This window comes from Tenrec ecaudatus, chromosome 13, assembly GCF_050624435.1.
Source record: "Tenrec ecaudatus isolate mTenEca1 chromosome 13, mTenEca1.hap1, whole genome shotgun sequence".
NCBI classification, from domain to species: Eukaryota; Metazoa; Chordata; class Mammalia; order Afrosoricida; family Tenrecidae; genus Tenrec; species Tenrec ecaudatus.
The window spans coordinates 80,532,276-80,551,694 of record NC_134542.1 but is presented as its reverse complement, the minus strand read 5'-3'; the positions used below and the strand labels follow the sequence as shown (position 1 = coordinate 80,551,694).

The 19,419-nt window shown below is 50.2% G+C and overlaps 1 protein-coding gene across 4 annotated transcripts in view; it reads left to right on the top strand.

The window, feature by feature from the left end:
- The window catches only part of TANC1 (tetratricopeptide repeat, ankyrin repeat and coiled-coil containing 1), a 299,529-nt gene that overhangs the window by 213,232 nt on the left and 66,878 nt on the right, over positions 1-19,419 (top strand). For 3 of the 4 annotated variants that reach the window (XM_075529694.1, XM_075529697.1, XM_075529695.1), the window contains 2 exons: positions 3,433-3,563; positions 4,550-4,736. In XM_075529694.1, coding sequence (XP_075385809.1) covers positions 3,433-3,563; positions 4,550-4,736 — 318 coding nt within the window. The remainder of the gene's footprint in view (positions 1-3,432; positions 3,564-4,549; positions 4,737-19,419) is intronic. The other variant, XM_075529696.1, reaches the window with a different exon arrangement.

Below are 19,419 nucleotides of genomic sequence, written 5' to 3'. Positions count from 1 at the left end.
ACTTGGGCCCTAAACCTAACCCAGTGGGCTCTGGATTGTTAAAAAGAGGGCGGGAAGGAAGTATTCCCCCCAAAATGTATTTCCCTAACCCACCTCAATTAGCCTTCCACAATGGGGGAGAGAGTGAGGATTTCGTAAGAACGCTGAGAGAAGTTTCCCTCTACCTGCCTAATGGGGTCCTAGGCAGTGGGAGGCCAGTACAGATGGTCCTCCAGACACAGCCAGCCATCATAGCATCTAACACCTGTGCGATGTGGGCACCGCTGGGGAGAAGAGGAAGCCTTCCTAGCCTCCAGCCCCTCGCCCTGCAGAAGGTACTCTTTCCCTTCCATGGTCCATTCGGCTTTTATTGGAAGGTACCGCGGCCTGAGCCTTAGCTTGCAGGAAGCCCGTCTCGCTGCACTAACCGCAGCGGCGCTCGGCGGAGGAAGTGAAAGCACGCTTCTGCTTCACTGCCCTGTGAAGCATCCATCAGTCTGAGTCTCGGTGTCTCGTCTCTCCCAAAGGGGTGCGGTCACAGCTTCACGCAGGGGTCCTTCTGCCAGCAGGAAAAGTTCACTGAGAGGGGGGTGGGGGAGGGAACCTTCTAAGCTAGGATGGCATTTCAGGAGAGGAAATCAGAGGAAGGTACACTGTGAGGGGTGGGAGAGCTTTCAAAAGAAAGAGTTGCAGGGTCTTCATGGATGCACAACCTGAAGGCAACAGCGGCCACCACACGTCTCAGTTTGTTATCAAGACTCAGACATTGGGGGGGGGGGTGTTGAACCACATGGCGGACGCATTTGATGCCCCTAGCCGTGGTTGTGAAGACTGCTGGGGCAGCAGCTGTGTGGCAGCCTACGTCTGTACCACCAAAGAGAGGAGGCGGGAGGGGAGAATGTTAGCTCATGAGCAGCAGAGCTGAGAACAGGGCTGGGACTTTGGTGTGTGGTGCTAAGTCCGGATTGAGCAGCTAGAACAGTCATCGTGGATCAGGCTCTTTTCGATCCAGCCACTGAGCATGGGATTTGCTGTGACTCTCCAGCGTCTCAGAAGGTTGGGCTCCCCAGCTGTCTTGGGGGGCGCAGGGGGGGGTTGTTTTTGTTTAAGTGAACACCCTGCAGAATCTGGGGTGCCTGGGGAGCCAGGCCTCGCGGAGGCCTTGTGGATTGTCAGGGTAAATTCTGTAGCAGCCTGGCTTGTGCAGCTGCTCTCTGCTCCACAACAGCTGCCAACGGGGAGCTGTTTCTGGCTCTTGCCCCAGTGTTTCAGGTTGAACCAGAAGCTAGACATTCTGGGGCACAGTCACAGTGGAGTAGCAGGACTGGGATCCTTTGAAAAGGAAAGGAAAGCGGGGTGGGAGGTTGGGGGGTGGAGAAGAGAAACTGCCGAGCTCTGCCCCCTCACCCATTTCTCTCCCTAACCATCTGCATCTTGTTCTCCCTCCAGCCCAGCTGCCGTCCAAGATCGAGCAGCTGCCCTGCCAGAGCCTGGGTAGGGCTTGGGGCAAGGGAGGGACCGGGGTGGAGGGAGAGGGCTTGTGCCCATCAGGTTCTGAGGTAGTTCCGCCCTTGGGTGTGCCTGGGCTGTGCTGATTTGGTTTGCTCCCCGCCTTCCTTTCCCCAAAGGCCAAGTTCCTTGGGAATCAAAAGTGTGGTTTGAGGTCCCTAGTTGGGAAGAAAGGTCCTTTGGTGGGAAGGCTGACCCACCTTGGAATGCCACCCTTCTCCCCCCACCCCCACCCCATAGTCATGTGGTTCTCTGGAGCGTCTAAAGACCCCCATGCTGGCAAGTGGCTGAGCTTTCCCTGCCTGAAAGCGAGCGCTGCCAGCCTTGGAGCGACTTGACAAAACTGGAGTGTGGGTGAGGTAGGATGCGGGAGGCGCTCACAGCCCCGCGTGTTTCGATGGTTGCTCTTCTTCAAGAAACACAAAGGGAGCGTTGGACCCGGTGCCAACGTGGCTCAAAGGTGGCATCACTGGTTTGTTGTCCCTTCTCATTTGATTTCCCCGAGCCTCCTATCTGTTATGTGCACCGTCTGGGACAACTGTGTGTGTATTTAGGTAGCTAGACAGTTAAGAACACAGGCTTGAAGTGGAGATTGCGCTATCAGTTGCCTGTGGTCCTTATGTTCTTTGGCAGTTTTCTGTGCCTCATCCCCCAGAGAGAGCTCGCGCTATCCCCTGAAAAAAAATAAATAAAAATAAAGATGTCAGAGAGGTGTTAGGGTGGTGTGGTTGTTTGGTTTTGTCAAACATAACTAAGTGCCCTTAGGTTTATGGATCCAAAGTTATTTGACAGGTGAAGAGTCTAATCAACTTCAGCAAAAAAATGAGAGGCAAAAACCGAGATGACCAAATTTAGGGGGAACCTGAGAACCATCAGTAGGAGCCCTGATGGCCTAGTGTGTGTTACCTGCTGGGCTGCTAATTGTAGGGTCAGCAGTTCAAACCACCAGGTGCTCCTTGTGAGAAAGATGAGGCTTTGGTCTCAGAAACTCACAGGGGCAATTAGTTTGAGCCTGTCCGTAGGGCCCGGTCACTCGGAGTTGGGATGGACTCCGAGGCAGTGAGTGTGTGGGAACCATCCAACGTGCGTCCCCGCGTGTGTGGCTCATACGGAGAACTCAGACCGACTGTTCTGCATGGAACAAAGAATATCCCTGGGTCCGTGACCACTGTTAATGCCTTCTGCTACTGGCCAAAGGTTGGAGGTTGAAGTTCACTGGTAGAGGTTCCTCAGAAGAAAGACCTGGAGATACGCTGTGGAGGATCAGCCATGGAAAACTGTAGGGCTTACGGTCGGGTTGACACTCTCCAGTTGCCATGGGTTGGAATCCGCACAACAGCCGCGGCTTATCTATCCCTTGGGATTCATTGCACTGGATTTAGAATTTTCATTCCATTGTCATTTCTCTCTGGCCCTCCGGTTGGAATCCTGTGGTTTCCAGTTTCCCAGTTCTGGGATCTATTGCGTTGGTCTTTAAGGTCATTTGTGCTGCTGTCTGGTTCATTGAGCACTTGGATTTGAGTGTTGCCCCAATATCCAAATAGTTTGAGTTTCTGCCGTTGTGCTCCTGACTTCAGTCTCGTGTGGGTGTTGACCACAGGGGCTCTTTAAGGGTGAAATGTGGGGTAGGTCTTTTTCTGTGCTTCCTGTCTGGTATCTTCTCCCTTTAACATGATGTAGAAATGGAAATAGAAATGACCATCAGATAAAGGCTTTGTGCTTTTCTGGTGAAGGCCAACTATTTCACCCTTTGCACTTGGAGTTTCTGTTTCATTGTTTTCTTAACCTGACGCCGCCTCTTAATTGGAATGCACCGCTGGAGGACAGGCAGCACTGTCAAACTCACTCAGAAGCACCAGGCAAGCAGCTGTGGTGCCACCTCATCCAGATGCGATCCTGAAATCCCCCGAGGGACACCTTCATTGTTTTCTCTCTTTGTTCCAGAAGCAAAGGCCGATAATGAACCCAGCTGTTCCCCAGCAGCTCAAGAACTGTTGACAAGGCTGGGATTTTTACTGGGCGAAGGGATCCCGAGTGCCACACACATAACCCTTGAAGGAAAAAATGAAACCATGGTAATGTCGGAGGGAGCGGCAGCCATGCCTGCCCTGCGGGTGAACACAGAGCTAAGCCTCTGCTGCCCCTGCCTGGGTGCGGAGAGTCCCTGTTGGGGGTCAAATGAGTTCTGGGGTGGGGGGTTGTGGGTTGACGTGCATTTCCACGGTTTGTTTCAGGGTTCTTGCGCTGGGGGAGGTGGGGGGAAGCCGAAGGCACAAGGTAAATGTCCAAGGTAACCTTGTCACAGCCTCCTCAGTCCCCAGAGAATGGTGGCTAGCTAACTGCAAGTGGCTGGAAGAATTCATTGTTATAGCGCCATTCCCTTCATCGGGCTGCCTTGGCATGTGATTACCCGTGCTTTAGTGTTTATAAGCTGTTGGAGTTTGGGAGGGTCAGCTGAGTGAGGAAGGATGTATTGGAGGCGAGGCAGAGAAAGACCAAAAGGCTCATCGTTCGGGGCAGTGGTGCTGGGCATTTGAATAGGAATGAGGCCTGACACATCTGTCCCCGGGAGGCAGAGCTCGGCGAGGGTGCCCTGCATGGACTACAGTCGCTGCCGGCGCCCCGATCTGCTGACTGCAGAGCCCAGCCATCTCCAGGGTTTGCATGGAGGTGCGGCGCCCCTGACACATTACCCAAACAGCTTCCAGGTTTCCCGTGCAGAGGTCAAACCACCCATTTGTCTTTGACCGACTTTAAATGAGAGGAAGTCTGCCCGTTTTTCCAGTTCTGCTGTACAAATGGGCATTCCCACTAAATTCTTCAAGACTTCCCTTCCAGCCCAAAAAAATCACTGAGGGAGGAGGTGGCGGGCAGGTGTGGGAAGGACCGAGGTCTTTTTTGCTTGGGATATTTGGAAGGCCGTGTGTGCCCTTCCATGGAAGCTCCCTGGAGACTAAAGGCCCTCTCCCAGATTCCCTGTTCAGGATTCGTTGTTTCCGATGTCGGACGCAGAAGGAATGTGTGGCCGCCACGCTAACTCCTCGTTCTGTTCGTCTTGCAGTGCACGGCTCCTAGCCAAGGCATCAGCCCTTGCTCCACCCTCACGAGCAGCACCGCATCTCCCGGCACCGATAGCCCCTGCTCAACCTTGAATAGCTGTGTCAGCAAGACGGCAGCCAGGAAAAGTCCCTGTGAGACCCTTAGCAGCCCCAGTTCCACCCTGGAGAGCAAGGACAGTGGAATCATAGGTAAGCGGCACACTGCTCAGTAATGGAATGTCTGGGTGCGCAGCAGCCTGGAGCATTAGACAGGCGCTTCTCTAAGAGGGTTTGCCGAGTGAACTGTGAAGGTCATGCCTGCCCTCCTTTCTGCATTTTGAGGGCGGCCCCGGCGCCGTGTGCAGCATAACAGCTTTTAAATCCCTTGATGTGTCTTTCACAACTCCACGCTCCTTGGGTAAAACCTTTTCCCGATTAGAGTTGCCCAGCGCCCTTTCAAAAACCTCCCAACCCGTCTTGTTCCCTTTGCTGGGGGATAGGGCCCCGCTGGGGCATACAGCGGGGAGGTGCAGTAGTGCTTTTTCAGAGTCGCGGGGTATGTTCCTCACCACCGTTCAGACATTTGCTCTTCGGTGTTTCCTATAATGAAATCTAACCATGGCCTTGAGGCCTCAGGATTTCCCAAGCGGTCCTCCCCGTGTCTCACAGAGCCTCACTCTCACGCGGTCCTCCCCGTGTCTCACAGAGCCTCACTCTCACTACAGGCGAGGTGGCAAAGAGACAAGAGTTCTGCTCCTGGTTACTGCGCTGACTCACCAGCCCGCTAACACGAGGCCGGTATGTTAGGGACTTCTGCACACTGGTCCCTTCTGTCTGGGTAAAGGTTTGGACTCACTCAGGGGTCACCAACCCAGCTGTGTTTTAGAGCTGCCTCCAGGTGTGTTAGGACCCTCCCACCTTAGATCCCATTCCTGGTAGACTGTCCCCATTCCTGAGGGTGCGCCCAGGCCTCGGTATTTCTCAGGTCTCCAGTGAGGCCCGTTTTCATTCAGAGAACACAGCCCTGTTCTTAACAGCCTCAATAGCGGGCCTGGACTGAGCCGTTCACCGCCGTCTATTTTGCTGAGCTGCCCTATGTCTTTGAAGGCTATTTTAAGTTTTGTTATGGGCTGTCCCTACTTAACATCTCATAAATATGTAACCCAGTCCAATAGCATTTGAGTTGCTTATTTTCTTCAGTCTCCTGCACTTTCTGTCGTGTATAATCTGACACTAAATTGCAGGTTTGTTCGGTCCGTGCTATGGAGAGGCCCTCAGAAGGTCTGAGGTTCCTGGGTGAAGAAGTGGGTTTGGGGTGCTGCTGTACTCCTGGCCATGGCCCCATGGGACTTGGGTGTCCCTCAGCCTCTTTTCTCAGGGTTCATTTTGTTTCGGGGTCTTTAGTGGTTCTGAGTGTTTTTTTGTTTCAACCACTTTGAGTTATAATTCATAGATAGTCTATCCATGGAACTGCATTACTACAATCTAATTTTAGAATATTTCTGCACACACCCCCAAAAAAGAAATCGTGTGCCCATTGTAAGTCATTTCCCCTCAAAGTTCCCAGCCCTAGTTGACAACTGACTTGTTTTTAATTTATATATTAACCTATTTTGTACACTGCGCATGAACTAGTTCAGCTGAACCAGTACGGTTTTGGAGCAGCGGGTTAATGCCAAGGAGCATGACGCTGAAGAAGAGGGTGACAGCAGCTGCACCGGCTCCACGTCGCCACGAAGTCACACATGTAACAACGGATTGTGTATTTTGCTGGGGCTGTTTGCAACAGCAACAACAAATAAAATTTAAGGGGGAAAAAACTGCTTCGGCGTCATTCTCCTCGGCGCTAAGCCGCTGCTCCAAAATCGGCCTGTCAGACCGTTTGAGTTGCTGCTGCCCTCGTGATCACACACAGAGCGTGCCTAACAGAGCATAGTGCCCACGGCAGACTTCCTACTGGTTAAGCTAAACTGTTGTTTGGTTTGGAGATTACTTCAGGGGTTATTTTTGCTTTAGGGTTTAAAGATTACACCAGAGCAGCCAGTCATTGCAAGGTTTCATCGACCCTTCAAGGCCTCAGAAATTCTGCAGTCCAGGAAAATCTGGCATTCTTTCCGGTGGTTTTCCCACTTGGGTGAGGAGTTCTGTACAGATCCTGTGATCAAATATGTTCAGTGATGCTAAGCAGGCACCATCGAGTCCTCTGGTCTCTGGCAAAGGAGGCAGTGAATTTTTCATGGAGCAGTTAGCTACACATTCCATAGCCTCTTCCTGTTCCGAACTCCTCCCTTTGCTGCTCCAAGGGAACCGAAGCCGGTTTTCCCTGGGATGGCCACGTGCATGCCTTTAGCACTGCCTACAGAGCCAGGTGGTGGAACGGAAACGCTGACTACGGAATTGACCTCGATGTCCCATGAAGCCACGGCTCTAAACGGCACAACCAAGGAACCAAATCCCTGGTGGTGGTGTGTTCATAAGCAATCTCAGCAGCTAATCTGTGTGTGTGTGTCTGTGTGTTTAGATATATAGATAGATATGAGAGAGTTTTTCTCGATGAGTAAATGTATATCAAGAAAATAGCCCAGTCCAGAGAAAGTCCCTAAGTCTGATATTAGCCCATAAGTCCTATACTAGTCCATAAATTTCTCTTGCAGCCACATGCAGTGATGCAGAATGCAGGAAGATCACAGGGGAGTGGGTGGAAAAGTCTTGTGGATCCAGTGGTGGTGGAAGCATCACAGGGCTGGCGCAGGTCTCAGCGTGGCTTCACATGGCTTGTCAACAGGAAGGTGAAGTAGAGAGAGAGTGTGGTCTACCTCCAGGGAGAAAGAAGTTGTTCCCAAAGTTCTCAGGAGAAGACCACGCCCACAAGGAGGCATCATCAGGCCGTGACCTCATTGACAGGCTAGACTCCATCCCTAGACTTATTTATCAAGTTGACATGAATGTACATAACTACCACAGTGAACAACTATTTAAAAGTTTTATGACCCATTCACTTATTTTGTCTTTTGTAGTTTCTGTTTCTGCTATTATATTAGATAACCCATTGTTGAAAGCCAGACCTGACAAGTGTTAGCCCTGATTTTTCTTTTAAGAATTTTATGGTTTAATTTGAAACTTTAGATCATTAATCTATTTTGAACTTATTTCTGTGTGGTGTGAGGCATGAATCCTGTTTTATTTTTCTACATGTGAAACTAGTGTCTTAACATAAATTATTAATGAGACTGGTCTTTTTCCCCCCCATTGAATGGACTTAGCACTCTTAAAAATCAGTTGACTGTAGCTAGGTGGGTTTATTTCTGGATGCCCAATTCTTTTTTATAATTTTTTAATAATTAGGGGCTCATACAACTCTTTCTTTTTAGTCATTTTATTGGGGGCTCTCGTACAATTATCACAATCCATACATACATCCATTGTGTCAAGCACATAAGTACATTTGTTGCCATCATCGTTGTCAAAACATTTGCCTTCTACTTGAGCCTTGAATATCAGCTGCTCATTTTCTCTCTCCCTCCCCACTCCCACTACCTCATGAACCCTTCATAATTCATGTTATTATTATTTTGTCATATGTTACACTGTCCGATGTCTCCCCCCACCCTCTTGTCTGCTGTCCATCTCCCAAGGAGGAGGCTATACATAGATTCTTGTAATCAGTTCCCCCTTTCTACCTCACATTCCCTCCACCCTCCAGGCATCACCACTCTCACCACTGGTCCTGAAGGAGTCATCTGTCCTGGATTCCCTGTTTCCTGTTGGTATCTGTACCAATGTACATCCTCTGGTCTAGCCAGATTTGTAAGATAGAATTGGGATCATGATAGTGGGGGGGGGGCGCATTTAAGAACTAGAGGAACGTTACATTTTTCATCGTTGCTACCTTGCACCCTGATTAGCTCATCTCCTCCCCACAACCCTTCAGTAAGGGGGTGTCTGGTTGGCTACCGATGGGCTTTGAATCTCCACTCTGCATTCACCTGTGGGTGATTTTTTGTTCCTTGATGCTTGATACCTGATCCCTTCAATAGCTCGTGGTCACACAGGCTGGTGTGTTTTTTCCATGTGGGCTTTGTTGCTTCTGAACTAGATGGCCACTTGTTTATCTTTGAGCCTTTAAGACCCCAGAAGCTATATCTTTTGATAGCTGGGTACCATCAACTTTCTTCACCACATTTGCTTATGTACACGTTTGTCTTCATTGATCGTATCAGGAAGGTGGGCACCCATTGATAAGATTTTTAGTTCTTTGATGTGTGATAACTGGTCCCTTCTACACCTCGTGGTCAGACAGGCTAGTGTATTTCTTCCATGTGGGCTTTGATGCTTCTCAGCTAGATGGCTGCTTGTTTATCTTCAAGCCTTTAAGACCCCAGACGCTAAATCTTTTAATAGCCAGGCACTGTCAGCTTTCAGCTCATATAACTCTTACCACAATCCATACATACATCAATTGTATAAAGCACATTTGTACATTCATTGCCCTCATCATTCTCGAAACATTTGCTCTACACCTAAGTCCCTGGCATTGGCTACTCATATTTACCTTTCCCTCTCCGCTACCCTCTCCCTCATGAACCCTTGATAATTTATAAATTATTTTGTTATATCTTGACCTGTCTGACTTCTCCCCTCACCCACTCTTATGTTGTCTGTCCCCCAGGGAAGAAGTCTCATGTAGATCCTTGTAATTGGTTCCCCCTTTCCAACCCACCCTCCCTCGACCCTCCCAGTATCATGACACACATTTTTTAAAAACGTTTTTTTAGGGGCTCATGAAAATCTTATCATAATCCATACATACATCAATTGTGTAAAGCACATCTGTACATTCATTGCCCTCATCATTTTCAAAGCATTTGCTCTCCACTTAAGCCCTTTGCATCAGGTCCTCTTTTTTCCCCCTCCCTCCCCGCTCCCCCTCCCTCATGAGCCCTTGATAATTTATAAATTATTATTTTTGTCATATCTTGCCCTGTCCGACGTCTCCCTTCTCCCCCTTTTCTGTTGTCCGTCTCCCAGGGAGGAGGTCACATGTAGATCCTTGTAATCAGTTCCCTCTTTCCAACCCACTCACCCTCTACCCTCCCAGTATCGCCACTCACATTTTTAATGGATAACTATAGTTCGTAACATACCACTCCCCCTTTATTGACAATGGTAATTAGATCACATAGGGAGTTTGCATGTGGGTTATAACAGGTACTTTCTAAACCTTACTTCCACATCAGATTACAGACAATCCCGTTTCCTTGCCAAACTTTTTCCCCTGCTGCATTGCGGGATAATTCGCAAAGAAATTAAATCTAAACATGAATCTCAGGCCATATTGAAAATATAAAGCTCGAGAAGCTGATACAATGGGCTCAAATAGAAAGAAAATGCTTTGAAAACGATGATGCCAACATATGCACAAATGTGATTGATACAATTGCTGTGTGGATTGTGATAGGAATTGTAAGAGCCCCCAAGAAAAAGGAAATATAAAGCTCATAGTTCATTTTCATTTAAAAATTTTTTAACTTAATGGTATATTCACATCATATAATTCAATAGCTCAATCATATTAAACAGTTGTTAAAATCATCACCGCATCAATTTTAGAATATCATCTTCTTTCTTGTGCTCATTGTTATAAGCTCCCCATTTGCCCCAGCCTCCCCTGCCACACCCTCAAGAAACCTTTATACTGTCACTCTGTAGCTTTCCCTCTCCTGGATTCATCACAGAAGCGCATACAAGCAAACGACAATACCAAGGTAAAAAAAGGAAAGTCTTAGTCAAAACAATCCAAAGAAATATTTTCTATATTAAAAGGTAGATCAAATTTAAAGTAGGCCAAAAGAGGAGATCAAGCTCTTCTTACTGGTCTGTGTGTCTTGTTATTCTGATATCAGGCTCTTTCGATTTCTGTGGCTTTGATCTTGAACTGTGCTCAGCTTTTTGGGTCTCCCTTCTTGTTCTTCAGCACCTGTCATTTCATCTTCCTGCCCTCCAATTTGCTGATTCTTTCTGCTGCCTGATTAGATCTGTTGGAAAGTTCTTATGTTGTGTTTCTCATTTCAGCGATTGCCCCTTTCAGTTGCAATCTCTTGCTTTTTAAAGACCCTCGGTGTATTCTTGGCCTTGTTTTTAATAGCTCTTTGTTTTTCTTTAAATATTCTTGACGAGGATGTATATTTGTCTTTGTTATTATATACTGAAGTCATAGATCACAATGGGTGTGGTTTCTCTCGCCGTTTAGGAGACTAGAAGTCCCAGGTCAGGGCGTCAAGCCTAAGGGAAGGGGAGGCTTTGTCTTTGTTAGCTCTGGGGGCAGGTTCAGGTCGCCAACATCTGTGGGCCCAGTGTTCATGGTGAGCGCCATGTGTGCAGGCACCAGTCTGACCCTGGGTCTAGAAGCTTCTCAGTGTAGGGACTTTGGTGCAAAGAACACCGACTTTCCCTTATTTCCTCGTGATACTGAGGCGCTCTGATCTCTGCCCCCTTATTTAGTATCTTTTCTATCTCAAAAGAAGTTGACTCAAGATACAAACTAATCCCCTAATCCGGTAGTTGATGCCCTGCATGTATTAATATAACTACCACTAATCCTGCCTCATTGGTATAGCAGAGGTTAGAGTTTGTAACACAGGAGAATTGTACGAGCTCCCCAAACAGAAGACGATCACAGAATGCTGAGTGAGAATCTTCACGGCTAGCCAAGTTTTACACATTCGGAGAGCGGCGTTTCAAGCCATAACCACGCTCTTCATCTATTTTCTCCGGGGCTTGGTCAGCGACAGAAGCACCTTTATTCTCTTGGCTATATAATTCATTTGGAGGGGCTGCTGTTTCGCTCTCGCTCTCGCTCTCGCTCTCGCTCTCGCTCTCGCTCTCGCTCTCGCTCTCGCTCTCGCTCTCGCTCTCGCTCTCGCTCTCGCTCTCGCTCTCGCTCTCGATGGCTGTTGTGGGGGCATTGGGATCTTTGAAGGGTTTGCTTTATCCATTTTCTGGGAATTTTCTCTTGCTGCTTACTCAGCTGTCTGTTAGAAATGCCTTGGTGGGCAGAACCTTCAGTCTTTACTTACATTGACCCATTTCCTCTCCTCTCTGTCAGCGCCTCCTTTCCTGGTTTACTTGGACTAGGAAAGGTTCCAATCTGGCGTTTCCAGATTCAGTCTCTCGCAAACACAGTTGCTGTGGTCAGTCTGCCCACCAGCAAGCAGGCCCTCTCAGGTGAGATTCTGCGTGCTGCCTCAGTCTGCCCACCAGGGGCACAGCCCTGGTACCATGTTTCTGCCCTTTGTTTTCAGTTGGGGCAAGGTGCTGCCTTCTGGTTTTCATTCCTTGCCCTGTGTGCTCTGATCCTATCTCCGCTGGTATGCAGGGGAAGCACGGGCAGACTGCCTCCACTTTGGGGAGAGGTGGGCTGGTTTCAGAGCCCCGGTGACCCTGTCGTGATGGGAACAGCATCCACTTGGGTGACCTGCCTCCTGACTGTATTGTGAGGAGCTTTCTGTAGGAGCTCCATCAGCCCAGAGGCTGACCACTACCGGTTGGGGGACAGGTAGTTAGACTCCAGATGGGCCTCCAGAGAGGTGTGCCCCGCTGCACTCGGCCCATTCAGAGTGTGGCCTCTGCCCAAGTCGCCTGTGGGCCAGCAGTCGGCATCCCACCTGCCGGTGCTCTCCCCTCTGGTTCCCACTGCTGTCCTCTGCTCCCCAGCTCACTCAAAGCCAAGTGCTTCCCTGTCGTGGGTCTGAGCCACCATCCTAGAGTGGGCTGCATTTTTTGTAGCGAGTTCAAAGCCTTTCACTCCCAGGAGGGAGGGTCCTTCTCCTGAGCTTGTTCTGCCGGTTCCCAGTGCAGACCTCACCCTGCTTCTCCACCTGCTAGTTAGTCTGGGGAAATTCATTTTCTCTCCACGGCATTACTTCTGTTCTCACAGGTTGGCTCTCTCAGCTGACCGTGATGAGTGCATTGGGGTTGTTAATGCTGGGGGCCTGATAACGTTCTTTCGTGGCCTTCTTAGCTTTCCTGAGATTTGGTTTCCTCCAAGAGTTGATGTTCCTTCTAGGAGTTGGCTGGTGGTACACGTTTTTTTTTTTTTTGGACAGACTTTTTATTGTATATTCTGGCATAAGATTGGCATTCTAAGTCTCTGACTATAACCAAGTCAGATCCTTGTTTGGAGAGTTACACACTCAGCAACAGAACCACTCTTACTCATTCATTCTGTCATGCCTCCTCTGTCTGTCTCTCTCTCCTCAGTGCTACAATTTCCAAAGTGTTCTGAACAAGGGAGAACTAAGGGACTGGTTGAGCTTTTTGCACCATCGGAGTGTGAGCTCCAGGAATATCGAGGCTCTGAATTAGTTACTGAGTCAGAATGTGTTGGTGTTACTTGTTTTCATGTCAACTCCGACTGGGGGGATCACATCTAAGACAGGAGAGCACTGCCCTGCCTGCCTGCCTGCCTGCCCACACCATCCATGTGATTATTGTGGGCAGGCTTGAGTCCTTTGTTAGAGCCACTGTATATTTTAAGGGCCTTCCAACCTGCGAGGTTCATTTTCCAGCAGGACCCTGGACAGCCGTCCGTTGTGGGCCAGGCGTTTTCATGGGCTGATTTTCAAAAGTGGGTTATTAGATCTGTCTTAGTCCGGCAGCGCTGCTGAAACCTGTCCAAGATGAGTGAACCTGCTGGTATTTGAAATGCCACTAGCATCAGCTTCCAGCATCACAGCCACATGCAAATGGCCCGAACACAAGTCTATAGATGGCTGGTGGGACTTAGCACAGCCCCACCCCAATCTCACACTGGCAAGAGCCCTCTAGTAAATCCGCTGCCAGCTATAGGGTCAGTCAGCAGTTCAAAACCACCAGCTGCCCCACTGCAGGAGAAAACTAATCCTGTACAGAGTTAGCAGAAACCCAGGAGGGCAGCTCTGTAGTCGCTATGAGTTGGAATCTTTGTTTCAATAGCACCTCATGTTTTTCCTCATTATACTGTAGTTTCATTATTTAACTCTGTGTTTGCCTTGCCAGGCATCTCATTGATACTGTTTCACCTAGCTCCCTGGCTCTTCCCACGGTGTCAGGAAGGAGGACTTGGAGAGAGGGGGAATGCCTGCATTGAAGGAAGAAGCACTTAGTAGGTTGCTAACATTTCCATGTAGGATCCCCATTCCACTGGCTAATCCTTTACTGTCCTCCTAAAGTTAAGGTCTGTCTTGGACTCCCTGCGGCCCATTCCATACCACTGGGGCTGCCACTCTGCCGAACGGTTCCCTCAACTGAGGGTGAGAGTTTGGGACAATTCAGGTGAAATGGGTAGTGACTGCCCAGCTTCCTGGGATCCGGGCTCAGGCTGCTGCTCTGGCTGTTCTCCCGAAGGGAAGGGAGTCTCCACTGCAGTGGATCAGAGAGGAGCTCCCTACCAGTAACAACGTTTCTTATTCTGTCCTTCCTGACTTGTGGAATTCAGGGCAGGTTGCCAAAGGATACTGGGGAGGCGGGGTAGGGAGGAGAAGGAAATGAAACAAATTATTTGCTCTCCAGGTGGATGGCAACCACAGGTCTTTGAAGAGGCAGGAGTGGTGGGGTCAGAGGAGGGGAAGCGACTCACTTAAACCAGCATCTCTGCAGGAGCTTGCTGCGGTGACTCAGCTGGGAAGAATCTGTCAGTGTTTAGAAGGGATAGTCTGGGAATGACCACCTTTAGATATCTTAAATGTTTATAATGTTTCCAAAGAGCACGTGCCTCCTGTTCCCAGGGCCCTTGAGCGCAGGGGACCCTGGTGTCCAGCTTTAGACAGTTGCTGATAGAAAAGACTGGTTAGGATGCATATTTCAAATGATAAGACATTGAGGATCTGCCAGCCATTTAATTTAGGGGGGGGGTGTCCTCAATGGAAACCGTTCTGGTCAGTGTAAGGAGCACATAGCGGGTGTGGTATCGCCAGGTTCAGGGTACACTGGGCTTCGGCATTTAGAACAGTGTTCTGTGTCCATTATGCTCACTGCTGTTGAGTCAATTCTGGGTCAGAGAAACCCGATCGGACCGGCTGGAACTGCCCCCGTGGGCTGCCGAGGTTGTTCAAGTGTTTACCAAGAAGAGCACCTCATCTCTCTCCCACAGAGCAGCTGGTGGTTTCAAACTGCTGCTCTTGCCGTTAGCAGCCCAGTGCTCTGTGCCCATGGCTGGCAGAATTGATGAGTGATGTGGGGGATCCAACAGTGCTTGCCCGTGTTGAACATCTCCTGAGCCTCCCCTGCTCCTGAGGCTCATTTCCAGCGTACTGCCTATCTGAATGGGGTCGGTCGGCAGATAGAGGGAAGAGAAGCCGCGTCCCTACATGTCTGGGCAGACCGCTCAGGCTGGCACGGGGTGCCCAGACTTCTTCCGCGGGTTTGTCTTACTGTAGGTGGAGAGAGTTATCTTTCAGACTGTGCGTTGCAGGGGAAAGGACACGCTTGTGGTTGTGAGAAGCATGATTGTCGGGGGAAGGGATGAAGAGGTGGCGCTTAGGGCCGTGGTGCTAGTCTGTATACCACTGTCATGGTGGACACGTAGCAGGAGGGCTGCCCATCAGTGACCCCATTTGAGTGGGGGGGGGCTCTAGTTAAGAGCAGTGTATTGGTGTTGGTGCACTGTACCCTAGGAATACGGTTTCACTGGAGGAATCGTGGTGCGTGCGTGTGTTATTAGAACTCTGGTTTCTGTACAGTTCCGTGTGATTTCCTCATTTTGAACTAAAGACGGCTGAGGGAAACTCGCTTGGTTCTCTCCCAGCCTTTCTCTGGACCCCGGGGTTGACTAGAGCCTTCGTCCCAGTCTGCCTTTCTGGGGTGATCCAGAGGCGAGCCCCACTGCATCTTATTTCTTAAGGGTCACGTTTTTCCAACATAAATGCCTTCAGAAGTCTAGTAACTGTCATGTAGAAATACAGTCCAAACAGGACGAGATTAACTGAATTACCTCTGCATATCCTTTTTCACCCCCTAAAGTTCCTTACTCTCTGGATACTAAAATCCCTGGCATTACTTAGCTGCTAGAGTGTGTCTGATTTTCAAATTTGCAGTATGAAACTTTTTCAATGTGAACCCAGCTGTACGCAATCACCATAAAGTAGTTTTTCAATTACCTTGCTTTGAAACGAGAAGATCTTTATAAGGAATTATGCTTTCAAAGGTGCTTCCTCGGGGTGGGGGGGGGTGCATTTTTCTTACCGACATTCCTTTGAATATTGTTTCCAACTGTTACGCATGGCAGTTGGGGCCTGCATCTGTGTGAAAATGTGAGTGCAAAGCAGTCTGTCCAGAAAATCCCTCACTGAAAAGAGGGGCCTGTGACTCATCCTTAGTTACGCATATTGTTTGAATTTTGTTCCTAGTCGTGCAGGAGTAGATACGTACACATAGACGAACATATGTATGGTATAGTTGTTCTGGGTGGTCGGACAAATTCTGACTCACATCAACAAGTCTCTGGGACAGACACCCTATAGGGTTTCTTAGGCTGTAATCTCTACGGGAACAGACTGCCAGGCCTCTCCTCACTCAGCGTGGGGTGGATTCAAACCACTGACCATTCACTCAGCAAGCCAAGTATTTCACTGTTAAATCACCACTTCTGTAAACACAAAACCAAGCCAGCTGCTCTCCAGTCGATCCTGACTCTCAGTGCCCAACTGCTAGGACAGAGCAAGCTGGCTCCCCAGGGTTTCCAAGGCTGTTGCTCCATGGAAGCAGACTGGCACACCTGTCTTCCACAGAGCGGCTGGTAGCTTCCAACCTCCAACCTCTGGTGGCAACTGAGAACTTAACCATTGTGCCACCAGGACTTCTGTGTGTGTGTACTCCCACGTGTGTACACACACACGAGCTTTGGTGGTAGTTAGGCTGTTAACTTCAAGGTCAACAACTCCAAACCACCAGCCGCTCTGTGGAAGAAAAGATGAGGCTGCTCTCCCTGGAAAGATTTAACATCTTGGAAACCCACACAGGCAGGTCTTACCCTGTCCTATAGGGTCACTGTGAGTTGGAACGGACTTCGTAGCCGTGAACTTGAGACACACACACACACACACACACACACACACACACACACCACAACGCATTAAATAAAAAACAGGAAAGACGGGGCCCTTTCTATTCTTAGGAAGCAAGAAGGTGGAGAACGAATGAGGAGTAACAAAGACCTGCTTTCCTGCCAAGATTGGGATGGGTGGGAGCTTCCTATTCGTGAACGTTGCAGATGCCAAGGAGGAGGCAGAAGTGAGGGGCACTGCCTAAAGGGAAGGGCCCCGTCAGAAACCGGCCATGCCCTTTTTTCCTGGGTGCTGAAATGCGTAGTCCCTGAAGCCTCTTCTCTGCGCCCCGAGTCTGTCTCCACTAGAGAACTGGGCTGGTGGGGTGGTGTGCGGCCAGCACCATGAAAGAGAACTCTGCACAGCAGCGTGGTGGTGGCCCTGCCACACCTCAGGTGTGCCACTGCCCCCACCGGCTCCCCAGCACCTGAGCCGGGACTCACAAACCACCACATTCCACCAGGCAGTTCTGAGGATGACTCAGTGTTGAGAATTTTTTATAAAGCACACCACGAACTCCCAGGCCCTTCGGCTGCCTGTGGCTGGCGCTTGTTTTCCTCCTGCTCCGTAGTGAGCTGGGAAGCAGGTGGCCGTGTTGACAGCCGGCCGCCTCCACAGAAGCGCTGTTCCCACGCGGAAGTAGTCCGCAGTGAAGCACCGGACCCTGGGTGCTGGCTTGCTGGAGGTTGGTGATCTTCATGTTTCTTCCCAGTTGCTTGGGACAGAAGACCACGTGACCAGGGGCTTCCTCTTCTCTTCCCTGGATTCTCCCTGACCCCAGGCGAGGGCTGTCGCCGCGAAGTGATTCCACAGGTGGCTGGAGACGATGCTGTGTGCTCGGGGACCTCGCCCGTGCCCTGTGAGATGGCTGGGTGCAGAAGCACAAGAGGCTGGCTCAGTGGCGTGTGTTTATTTTCATTTGTTTCATTTTCAACTGGCTGCAAATCCCCCCCACCCCCCGTCTTGCCTTCATGCTCCTGCCGCCTTTTTGTACCTGGATGGCCCAGCGCCTCCACGTGGAAACGCTTTCAGAATTGATTTGGTAATCACTATTTAGAGTGCTTCAAATCTGTATTAATATTCATTTTGCTACATTGGCTGCAATTTAAAAAATCATCCTTAATTACAGAAGCTCTTTTCATCTCGTGGGTAAAGGAGGAAATCTTTTCTGTACATATGTACTTCTGTCACAGACTGGGGAGAGGGATGGGGCGGTGTTGGGAATTCTGATGATTTGAGTCGGCCGAGTCCCCACTGTCCTTCATCCCTCCGTCCATGGTGGGCATCTGCAGGCCGGTCTGTTGATGTAACAAGCCTTTCTGTATACGCGCCTCTGATGTACCACACGCACACCCTGGCCAGGTAATGGAGTGACAGGAAGACACAGTGTCTGGTTCCAACTGTGGCATCAAAGAATGGTGACCTCTTCTGTGGAGAGTCCGGATAAGTGTTTAGTTGCTGAAGAGCGTTTGCTGCAGGGCTCTGGCTGGTGCCTTTGGCGGCAGGTGTATGTGGGAGGCAGGGCTTCGAGCCGGTTCGTTCAGTTTGAGGTCCTGCTGAGAATGTTCTGCTCTATTGCAGGTATGTGGGATCAGAATGTACAGGTTAACAAGGTCCTCCGGTGATTCTTAACGTACTCCTGTTACCATGTAGGTGCTGATTCCATATACCTGGAATGGAAGTGCACATTCCCAGTCGGGAATGGCCTGGTTTGAAGCCCCAGTGATAGCTAATCCTGCCAGACGGAGCATAGTTGGTCCATTGAGTTTGCACTTCAAATCCACCCAGCAGCTCAGCGGAAGTCTGCTTCTGTAAAGGTTGAGAGCCCAGGAAAGTCCATAAGGTAGTTCTACTCTCACATAGGAACCCTTGTGCTGTGCTAACCCCAAGGTCACACGTTTGAAACCACCAGCTGCTCTACAGGAGAAAGACAGTGCTTTCTTCTCCCATAGAGTTATGGTCTTGGAAACACACGGGGATGGTTCCACCCTGCCCTGTGGGGTCACTGAGAGCTGGAAGCGGCTCCGTGGCAGTGTTTGGGATTGACTGTCACGTGGGGATGTGGTGAGAGCACCCTGCAGCAGCAACAGAGGAGCCCCTTGGCGTCGCTGGGGTAGGGCCGAAGCTCCGGTGCCTGCGCATTCTGGGCACAGGCCATGGCAAACTCCTGGCAGGGCTCTAAACCTTCATGTCTGAATCCAAAGGAGGTTCTCTGAAGGCCATGTCTGCTAGGTCAAGCTGAGTTTGGGCAGCATGGCTGAACAAGGCGGGTCCTCCCCACCACCCTGCCCCTAGAGACTCCTTCAGGTGTTTCCGAAATCAAAGGGCCTGGTGAATGCATGAAAGCATGGCTCGGGTCCCTGGCCTCTGCGTGTCGCAGCAGAGCGCACCTTGCGCAACCCCAGTGAGCACGGAGCCGGAGATGTGGTGCAGAAGCCTGTCTGTCACAATCCAGAGCACAGGACTCCCTTTCCGAAGACAGAAGAGGAAGCCAGGAGCGAGGCACGTCAGACAAGACCGACCAGAAAATCCAAACTGAGCTGCGGTTCATGCGCACTTCCAGAAGGGGAAGGGAGAAGGCCGGCTGCCGCCCGAGGTAACTGGAGCTGCTGTCCTCCCTGTGCTTCCTTCCTGGGAACCCTGTCCTGGCTAGTTCGGCTGAGGCCGGTCAAGGCTGTGTCTCCGGTGAGCCCCGGGCTCTGGCATCTCTGGGAGTTTCGGTTTGCTGGGGCAGGCACAGAGCTGGGAGCGGGGCAGACGGAGGAGCGCAGGCTGTGTGTGTGTCGTCTTTGCTGGGCCTTCGTTGCTCGGGA